This window comes from Athene cunicularia (assembly GCF_003259725.1).
Source record: "Athene cunicularia isolate RWA chromosome 5 unlocalized genomic scaffold, athCun1 chr5_part2, whole genome shotgun sequence".
Lineage (NCBI taxonomy): Eukaryota > Metazoa > Chordata > Aves > Strigiformes > Strigidae > Athene > Athene cunicularia.
The window spans coordinates 5,328,263-5,338,973 of NW_020799102.1; the positions used below are offsets into that span (position 1 = coordinate 5,328,263).

The 10,711-nt window shown below is 40.2% G+C and overlaps 1 protein-coding gene across 2 annotated transcripts; it reads right to left on the reverse strand.

The window, feature by feature from the left end:
* Nucleotides 1–982: 982 nt before the first annotated feature.
* Nucleotides 983–10,582, reverse strand: SAAL1 (serum amyloid A like 1). 2 transcript variants are annotated; one of them, XM_026850570.1, is made up of 11 exons: nucleotides 10,433–10,582; nucleotides 9,051–9,134; nucleotides 7,949–8,028; nucleotides 7,495–7,554; nucleotides 7,118–7,233; nucleotides 5,862–6,045; nucleotides 5,508–5,590; nucleotides 5,175–5,363; nucleotides 4,172–4,387; nucleotides 3,569–3,645; nucleotides 983–3,005 (listed from the first exon to the last, which is right to left on the reverse strand). In XM_026850570.1, the coding sequence occupies exons 1-11, from the start codon at nucleotides 10,475–10,477 to the stop codon at nucleotides 2,913–2,915; spliced, it is 1,227 nt and encodes a 408-aa protein (XP_026706371.1). In that variant the 5' UTR covers nucleotides 10,478–10,582; the 3' UTR covers nucleotides 983–2,912. The 2 variants fall into 2 exon arrangements, with proteins under 2 accessions (XP_026706371.1, XP_026706370.1); XM_026850569.1 differs by having other exon boundaries at nucleotides 3,569–3,642; nucleotides 4,169–4,387; nucleotides 10,433–10,577.
* Nucleotides 10,583–10,711: the final 129 nt, after the last annotated feature.

Genomic DNA, 10,711 nt, shown 5'->3' on the forward strand with positions numbered 1-10,711 from the left:
AGTCAAAACTGTGGAATACAATGGACTTTTGAAATTGATGAGTTGAGAGCTGAAAGTTCCTGGAAAATCACCAAAGACTTTGTATTGTATATCATATATAGAGAGGGTGCTTTTTGTGAGCTGTTGCCACTCTCTGAGGTGATGGCCCAACCCTGAGCTGTTAATAAAGCCAGCCTAGAGGTACCCACCGTCTGGTGAAATCCTTTAACAGCTCCGCACAAAGCAGGGACGAGTACTTCTCATTTTACCCCAAAGGAGGGTGTTACGAACGCAGTCAGATCTTTGGTCTGGAAGAAAGCTGCTCGCCTACTTGTACAGATGGATACCCTTTCTGAATCAGCTAGACCAGAGAGATCTGGTTTGCCAGTTGTTGTCAAAGCACGGCTGGGAGAGGGAACTAGAAAAAAAACACACCCCCAACCCTCCCCTTCCAAAACACCCCCCCACCACCAAGCCGTTCATGCTGTTCACGAAGCACAGGCTGAGGGAGATCCCTGCTGGCAAGATGATGAAATACACGCGGGCCATTTCCAAACACACCCTTCACCTGCTGCCCGTTCCTGCCCCAACCACGGCACACCGGGCTGTTCGGCAGCAGCCCCTTGCCCCCGGAGACAGCGCTGCCCCCCGCGCAGGGGCGGCCCAAAGGGGAGGTCGGCCACAGCTTCGCCACATTTACCAAGGATAAAAATTCCCAACATACTTGAATTATCACTCTGCTGATGCAAGGCTGAAGGACCCATTCCTACAGCTTCTCCCATTACAGAAGAGCAGGAGGATGGGGCCCGGCTGGTTCCCCACTTACTGCCATGGACCACTTTCTCTACCACATGACAGGTATTAGATAACATCCCGCTTAGGCAGTAAGTGTACCAAGGAAACGATACATCTCACCTACTTGATGTAATGCATTTAACAATCACCCAATACTGGCTATTTGTGTATTGAAAAGAAGGAACAAAATAAAACAACAGATCTTGTCTCAGCTTTTTTGTACATAAAACAACTACTGCAAAATAACTGCAACAAATTTCAAGAGGCAAACCAGAAGTAATTCTTAGCTATGGTGGACTACCATAAAGATACTTATGATACACCTAGGGACAAACTAAGCTCAGAAAGATGTTAACAACTGAGAGACACGTTAACTGCCAGACCATAAAAATGACTGAATAAAGAAAGCAAGAGAGAGTTAAGTTGAATACCCAATGAAGGACAACATATTTTACGGGACACTGACATCATGAAGAGGTTCAATTTTCCTCTTAGAAATGACATACTTGAGAGTAACAGACATTTCCAGTGGCTCGGAAAACAAATCTAATTGACACTTAGAATGAAAGAAAGTATACAGGCTTTTTTTAAAAACAAACTTTATTACAAATCTGTAGGTTTAAGAAAATATCCCAAAACTGTCAAAGTAGTATGAAAAATGCTGTCATCCTATTCACAGTTACCAGTTTTCTCCAATAAACATAGCATATAAAAATTGATAGAAACCATGGCAATTCTTTCTTGGTGACACAAGACAGATATTTGTAATTTTAAGTCCCCTGCTGACCACCAAGATGCTGCTGGCAGCCCAAGGGAATGATTAAATTGCACTATTTTTTGAAAACAGGAAGTTTGGATGAAAAGGCTATATACATATACACATACTGTATTTTACCACATGTACAGGTAACTCAGGGCAAACAAAACATGGCCCAGCACAATACTTAAAAGTCTATAAAAACCTGGAGAGCCAGGGAATGTGTGTATATGGTAGTAAGTTACTCTCTATGCTCTGGTTCACATTTTCTTTTATATCTCAAACCTAAAAAAGACCAATTGTTTTCCACCCTTATTTACAGAAACAGTGAAGCTGATGTTGCTATACTGTTTTTTCAGAGAAAATGTTACCTGCATAGCATGCAGTCTAAAAACATAATGTAGTTAAAATATATTTAAAAGTGGGATTTTTAGAAGACCGTGGACTGAAGTTACTGCAAGTGACCTAACACCTTAAGCCACCCTGAAAAACAAAAGGCTAACATGGCATTTCTAATGTCATTCACAGATAATTCGTAAGACATATGAATGAGGAAAGAACTGTCTGATACATGTTACATTCCTAAACTGAAGCGTAGATTGCTTTAAAAAAGCAGAAAGTTGGAAGTATGCCACAGATAAAATTCAAACCTGTCCTACAACTCTAGCTCCAGATAAGTGGTGCAATGGTTGGCAGCTGCAGCACAGACCACTGGTAACCATATTCTCAAATCCTTTCAACTGGACAGGACCCAGATACCATAACTCAGAGCTGCAGTGCAGAAGAGGATTCAATGGAAGAAGTCTGAGGATTTTCAAGGAGCAGGATGAAACATTTCTGCTACAATACCTGCTCCAGGACTGATATGATCTAAAATAGAAAAAAAAACAAACCCTAAAGCCCTCTGTTAACTCTGTTTTTATCAGTGCTTGAAGGCCCTCAGGCAGAGGGCACCTGTGATTTCCTACTGATCACACCTCCTTTTGCCAACAGCAACTTGGAGGAAACCAGCATCATATTAAAAAAACTACTCAGTGCATTTCATTCATTTTTCTGTTTCAACTTAAGTCGAAAAGCATGAAATCAAGAGTTACTCGAAAAAAACTACACTGCAGAAAAGCAATTAGAAATCAACAGTCTCTCATCAGCAGAGCAAACAGGATGGAAGATGCAGAACCGAATTTATAGTCATTTTCTTCCCCGTGCAGACCAGATTAACCCCAGGTTAATCAGGTCTAGAAGGAACACTGCTTAAAAGCCACCTGTTGGTAAGGAGACTGCCTCACTCTCCTGTATTTACTGAAAACTTGATTTCTGAAATACTGTAATGAAACAGTCAAAAATCTTCATTCCAAAGGAGGAAAACATCTCATGTACATTCTCAGGCATGAACCTTCAGGCTTGGGAAACGTTTCTCTAGATTGTCAGCAAGTGTCTGATCAGCCTCACGCAGAACTTCAAGGAAACTCTCCACCTGGAAATAAATTGCAAACACACAGAGGGAAAAAAAAAAAAAGAAAAAAAAAAAAAAGCCTTGCATGAAACATAGAATGCTCGATACTTGGTATAGGGGGTCTTTCTACTTCTGTACCTTCCCACCAAAAGCAGCCAGCAGCAGCCACTGCAAAGAACGGAAAATGCTTCACAGTAGATCCCTTCCTCCTGAAACCCCACACTTTCAGTTGGTCTAAATTTTGAAACATTACTGCCTTCACCAAATTCTTTGTTTAGAAGTACACAAAGCTTCCTATGAAAAATATTTAGAGTAATTATTCTATAGAATTGTACAGGACAAATTTTCAGCTAGCATAAATCTGCAGACATTCATTCATTTCAGCATAATTTGACCCTTGTATCAGCTGATGATCTAGGCAAATCTCTGGCTGAAGGAAGCCAGAGGAGACAGAAAGGGTAAGACTGTCTATAATGCTGTATTACCTGTGTTCAGGCAATTCTGTCCTACACTCGATTCTGAAAGGTTCTGCCATGTAAGTAGTATTTTTTTCAGCTACATTAAAGACCTTGTCATATACTCACCGATGTGAAATACAGGGGTAAGAGGTTCTGAAATGCACAGGAACACGTCTGTTCATTTAAATGTCCCTGGTGTAAAAAAAAAAAAAAAAAAAAAAGAGAGAGAAATATAACTAGTGTGTCATGGATAGCTGTCGAAAAAACAAACTCAAAATCGTGCACAGTGTCTACAGTACGCACTTTGGTCTCAAAAACGGGTATAGCAACCAGAACTTAACAGTTCTCAAGACTGCCATATGTAGCTAAGACAAAAAGGTGTGAAAGCTCACATATTACTTTTAATCAGAATGCTCCCATCATAAAGTCCAGCAAAGAAGGTGAGTTTATATATTGTTATTATTCCCTTTTCTTAATTGGCTTAATTTTCTTAATCAATTGGCTTTCATTCAAAAGAGGCGACATATATCTAAAGAATTTATCATGCAGAACCTTGGCCCTGAATGCACACACCTCAGGAAACCCCTGTCCCTGCCATCTAACACACACGGTGCTACTCACCTGATGACTGATTCTCTAAGGGATTGTCAGTATGCAACTTCACTCCAACAGGAAAATACTCACCTTCACAGTAACACCTTTTTTCTTACCTGCCCTGCAGAAACCCCTCTTCAAAATTTTTTCTTACCTTGGTCAGTTCTTGAAGCATATTGGAAAGTAATTCACAGCAAATATCCTTCAAAATTTTTAAATGGAAGTCTTCCTCGTTTATATCAGCCCTCCCAGTCTCTTCTTGTTCAGACTCCTTTGAGTTATCATCAGATCTCTTCCCACAGCCCTCCATGTATTGTAAGATACGAATCAAGCTCCCAATCAGAGGCATATCTAACACAAAGTAACAAGAAAATGGAAATTTAACATCAAAAATTTTTCCCCATTCTTTCAAGGCATTCAAATTTTGAAACTCACCACAAGATTTTACATAAAAGCTATAGGAATGTATATTCCAACAGTGTTGTGTTTCGTCACTCAAAGGCTGTTTTAAAGAAGCAAGTGGAAATATAGTAAAAAAACGAAACCATTTTTTCCTACAAATTAACCTGTATGTATAAAAAGTACATGCCAGTGGTGAGGAATATGAGAAGGAAAATGTCTCTAGTCGTAACTCAGAGAGGTTGTATGTTAAATTTGCATGCAGATAATCCTATCTGATAAACCAAACCGACACGTCGTCTTTCTACTGCAGATGATGCTGACTCACGTTCCCAAGATGGGCTTTTAATTCTAAACATTGTCAATGGATTGGAAAGTAACAAGTGATAAAGTGTGGGAAAGAAGCATTTAAGTACGTACAGAATCTCTCTCTACTAAAAAAAATATTATTATCAAGACCTCATATTTTAGCAAAGATGAATTCTGCAGTTTTCACTAATTTACCCAACAGAGAAGATTGAACAGAATCTGTAGATTCTATTACTGTAACTCTTCAGAGATATCCAGTAACTGAAGTTTGAGCTAGCTATGATTTTTAGAGTCACCAGCAGAGTCTTACTACATTCAAACATGTAACTGAATTCTGTGTTCTGAACTGATCTCTAGTAAACAGTATCAACCACCTTTCACCTCACATAAAGACAATTATGAAAATAAAACAGAAAAAAGCATGACTTGCTTTTCCTCATCTTGGTGTATTCTTGTTCTGTCTGTGAAGCAAACATAGCCGACAGCACAGACAAAATAGATGCCAATACAGTCTTCTGCTCCTGCACAATGATGGGTGGATCATCTGGCTGGCAAAGTTCATGGCAAACAAGGTCATAAAGCAAATTCCAAGTCTCTTTTCCTCCATCAGGAGCCTGCACTTGAGAAAGAAAGAAAGAGAACCCACCAACCCAACAGATTTAATCTAGGTACGTGAATTATCTTTCTCCCCATTAAATATTTGATGATCTAGAAGTTATTGCCATTCTTGGTCCCATCATATGTAGCAATTCAAGTGTCTTACCAATAGCCTGAATACCTTCATCCACCGTGGTCAGGAGCTGCAAAATATGCATATAAACATCAAGTCCTTCTGGATTATCTGATCTACACAGAGAAAACAAAAAGCAAAGACAAATTAAAGATCTGATATTGTAATTTATATTGTGTGTTTTGGACACACAGAAGACTATCAGCAATCACTGCCATTCTCTTTGCTAACTAGGTAATTCATTTCAAATGCTAAGTACAGAAAACTGTATTCCACTGATCTGTCAAACTATGCAGCTCCCACTGAAATCAGGATGTTCAGACACGGGCCTTAACAAGGTTATAAGGAGTATCCCCAGCCATGAAACCAAAACGAAAGCTCACATACCGGACTTGTTTGGCTGCTTCAAGTATACAAGGCACAATCTTAAAATCTGGAAGTTCTTCAGGGGAATCATCTACAGATGGTCCCACAGACCGACAAGTGCCATTTTTAATCCAGTTTAACATTAGCTCTTCATCTAGATCAAAGAGTTTGTCCACCACTTCACCCACTTTTACCAGCAATTCAACTGCACAAGAGAGAATGTATACATTTCAACAAGACTAAAAACAAAGAGCAAAACTTAGCTCATAAAATGCCAATATATAAAAGTATTCAGAGTAAATTCTGTGCTGAAATATATTCATTTCATTAACAACCTACTAAAGGTTGCTATGTTTAATTCCTTTTGTGGCATAGATTGGGTCAAGAGCTTAATAAATAGGGATTGTTGAAAAGTCCAGTGACACATTCTACCTTATCGTGCCATTTATGTAGCAGGAACTGCATTCTGCAAAGAAACTTTACATTCCTGAAAAGCTGTAGCTTCTGCTTCTTAAGTAAAACTTTCCAAGTTTTGTCCCTAAATATGCACTTTTCTGCTAACATTACATCCAATCTCCTTAAGTAGATCCATGATTTCAGCTGGACAGAGAAGGAAAAAAAAAAAAAAAAAAAAAAAAAAAAAAAAAATTGAAAAAGCTGAATTATTAGGATTCCTAGACAAATGGTAGCTGCTGTTACAATTAAGTTGGATGTGAAACATAAATGCTGTTCAAAATATTTTCACTATTAGGTTTTTGCTAAATTAGGGCTAAGAAAGAAAGATTTGTGTACCACTGACTGCATACCCAAAGCCTGTGCTGTACTCAGCTGCCGCTCAGAGTAACGGAATCATTCCTCCAGTTCACACTCCACAAGCATGGTAATTTTAAAAACAGAAAATACATCTCTGATTTGAAAAAAATCAAATGAGGTCATGTTTCAAGGATCAGACATGACATCTGTATATCCCTGAATAAGGACTGTGTCCTTTCCTTTACTGCACCAAATAGTAATTTCTTCTATTAGACGTGTTTTGATTCCCCCACAGAACTTTCTTCTTCCTCTATGGGTGCTTTTCTGATTGGTTTTATATGTCTAACATTTATAAACCTGCACAAGAAGGACAAGTTTATTTTAGTGTTCTTTAAATTCATGAGGTTTACTTTCTTTTAAAGAAATTCTGTACTCCCAATTGAAAATATCTGTCTTTGAAATTGCATACTTCACTCTTTTTTCTGCAGGCACCCACTAATTCCCAGCTTGTTTTGGCAACTTACCATTTGTAGAGCTGGACATGATAAAGCAAACACAGTCATACACGGAAGGGTTTTCTCGGATTCTCTCAACCCAGACATTGGCCACCTCAGGCTGGGAGAGGCAAGTTAATAACAACCTAGACAAGAATTGTTCATTTAAGAAATCAGAAGCCACTTCATTAATTTTAGCTGTACAAGTGTAAATCCAAAATAATGAGAATAATGTGGCAGAAATAGAATTCTAGCTCACAGCAAATCACTTCCAGAACAATGCAGAAATGAGAAAAGGATAGGATGAGAGGATAATAAAATAGTGAGCCCCCTTGACAATTTTATTCCCAGGCCTCAGAACACAGGAGAACTACACTAATGATGCATTAATTTCTGAGATGACCTACCTGCTTGTTTCCAGAAGAGTTGGGGAGTCTGAATCACATAAACGTTGCAATAACACTTGGCTTTAAGGAGAAAATGCAAGACAAAAGTTAATTTAAAAAGTTTTAAAAAATCTGTTTAAAAAAAAATTTATAGAAATGTTAATTTCTAGCTGCAGCTGTGTTCTGACATTAAAACCAGCTTTTCCTGACTCTGCATGCATTTCCAGTGTATCAAGATTGCCAAACTTAGAAATTAAGAATTCAAGAACTTGACTGGTGATTAAAACCAAAACAAAGTGGTGCATATCCTTTTTTTCCTTCACTGAACACTTCCCACACAAATATGGTCAGCCAGAAAGGTGTAAATGAGGATGAGGCGTGGCAAGCAAACTAAATTCCTTCTATAACATGTACTTCATGGCTGCGAATCCACAAAAGCAGTACTCATGCATGTATAACACACACATCCACTTACCCAAGATTGTCATCTTTACTAATGGACATGCATATGTCTTGGAAACAGGCCATATTTCCCAATATTCCCACACATATTTCCTGAAAAGTCAAAACACATTATAATGAAGCAACTGCAATGTAGTTCACGACTTTATTCCCCCAGACATAAAACAATAGTAAGAAAGGTTCAGAGACATTTTCCAGTTTGATTTCCAAGTTCCTATGACCCAGCAAGCAGTCTGCTCCTGAAGGAATGCAGCTCACAGAAGGGACCCATACTGAAGCAGTTTGTGAAGAGCTGCAGCCTGTGGGAAGGACTCATGTTGAAGAAGTGCATGGAGGACTGTCTGCTGTGGGAGGGACCCCATGCTGAAGCAAGGGAAGAGTGTGAGGAGAAGCAGCAGGCAATGTGTGATGAACCGACTGCAAACCCCTGTGCTGCTCAGGTGTAGGAGGTAGAGGTAGAGAAATCAGGAGTGAAGTTGAGCCCAGGAAGATGGGAGGGGTGGAGGAGAGGTGTTTTAAGATTTGGATTTATTTCTCATCATCCTATTATGAGTTCATTGATAATAGGTTAAATTAATTTCCCCAAGTAGAGTCTGTTTCGCCCATGACAGTAATTGGTGAGTGATCTCTCCCTGTCCTTATCTCGACCACGAGCCTTTCATCATACTTTTTCCCCTGTCCAGCTGAGGTGAAGTGATAGAGCAGCTTTGGTGGGCACCTGGTGTCCAACCAAGGTCAACCCACCACACTTTTGTAGGCCTGACTAAACAAATCCGTGACTGTTTCTGTTCAGTAATCATGAAACAAGTCATGAGAAAAAAAGGCCAGGCTTTAAAGTTTTTTATAATAAGCATTATAACTAGTTTTGATAAATTTAGTCTTCATCAGTAATGACATATATCAGATTCAGTATCACTGAAATATTTACTGATTAGACCATATTAAAAACACTGTGAAAAAACATTTTAAAATTTGATTTTGCGCTTTCTCCTTGAACAAACGTATTCAAATAAACAATGGGAGGAGGAGGAGGAGGGAGATATGTGTAAAAGTATGTATAGAGCTATCCACTATTGCTATTAATATGGGACAGCTTTTTGACAGCCCATACTTACAGTAAGGCGAGGGCATTTTGACTTAGCAAAAACTCCCATGAATATGTCCGGGGCGTTGAACTCCTGAAGAAATAAAGCGACATCCTGTGAAGAAAGTGAATGGAAAAGTAAATAGACTTCTATAACTTCCAAATGCAAAAATCAAACCTTTTCTCACAGCACAAGGACTGGATCAAAGAGATGTCAAACTCGCTACAAGAGATCAGTTACTTCCCAACAGTTAATGCCAACAATTCCTGCTTTTCCATGAGAGAAGATCAGCAAGCCTCTACAGCGATTCAGGATGCCAGCGATTTGCTATACAATGAGCAAAAAAGTCACATTTAGTTTCTTTTGCTCTCTGTCTTAACAGAGGATCACAGATGTCAAGTCAGAATTCAGCAAATACCATGTTTTCAGACAGTGGCATCACCCATAAAGAAACACGGGAAGAGATTACTATTAACACTTGATCAGACCATACAAGAGAGGAAATCTCCTTATTTTACCACACTAAAACACAAGATTATTTCTCTATTTGGAAGCAAAGGACACATCTTCTATACTTAGTTAAAATATCTAAACAAAGAGCCAAGGAATAAAATTTGGTTTGTTTTTTTTAATATGTATCTCTTACTTGAGAATTCATTCCAGAATTTGAGAATGTTGAGAAAAATACCAAGAGTTATGTTACATTGCCATTACGAGTCTGTAGCTAAGCTTCAAGAGGTTGTTTATCAGAGAAAATTACACTTACTAGCAGGATACATTACAATTGCTAGAGAAAAAGATGCCTGTTTAGAGATGGCAACAATATTATCTTGATAATCAAACTGCTGAAGATACAGGCTATGCACCTGAGTTAATTTCTGCTACAGCTAAGGTCCTGTCTTCTAATTACCCCCAGCTTCAGTTCAACTCTTGCGCACAATACAGCAAACTACCAGGTATGAATGCAGCCCCATTTAGCCAGTCGTCCCAAAGCAACAGCACCGCACCATCCATTAGACACCTGGAGGGAAGGTCAGGCAGACCACCGCAGTTCTTTTCCACTCACACACGGCTCTGCTTTACCTCCTCAGGGAGCAGCACGGGGCGCAGCTGGCAGGCACAACAGAAGGCCTGCTTTGGAAACTCGTGCTGGGCTTAGGAGTGCACGCAACGCACTTGCTCATCTTGAAAAGCAGTTTACGTGATGAGCCGGCTTGATGCCAGTCCACCACACCTGCCCGGCCTAATGGCTCGGAGCCCACCGTCAGCCAAGGAACAATCAACACGGTCAAAATCAGAAAGCTGCCCGAGCCCCGGTAATTCTGCACCGTCCCCCGCTTCCAGAAGGGTTCGGACTGAAGGCGCAGGGCAGAAGTCACGCGTGGCTGTGAACTCCCCCACATCCCTCCTACCTCGTCCATCGACATGTCCCACACTTTGCAAATATCGTTCTCCATCTCTTCATCCAGCTCCGTCTGGATTCCCTCGGGGCTCACGGTGGGCTCCGTCTTCTCGGGGCTGATGACCTGAAACGGAGGGGGGCACGGCGGCACGTGAGCCACGACCGAGGAACGCCAGGAATCCTTAACAACGACCCATCGCTTCAGGCACAGTTTAAAAACCACGCACACACAACCAGGAAACCGGTGTGCCGCGTGTCCCCCCGCCCCGGCCCCCGGAACGGAGGCACC

Bases quoted from the DNA above. Each gene is read 5' to 3' on its own strand.
- SAAL1 (XM_026850570.1), bottom strand. From the start codon at position 10,477: ATGGAGAACGATATTTGCAAAGTGTGGGACATGTCGATGGACGAG. The intron at 7,555-7,948 runs GTAAGTGGATGT...TTCTCCTTAAAG, and splicing joins AGTAAAGATGACAATCTTGG to CCAAGTGTTATTGCAACGTT. The intron at 6,046-7,117 runs GTAAGTTGCCAA...TCTCTTGTGCAG, and splicing joins CATGTCCAGCTCTACAAATG to TTGAATTGCTGGTAAAAGTG.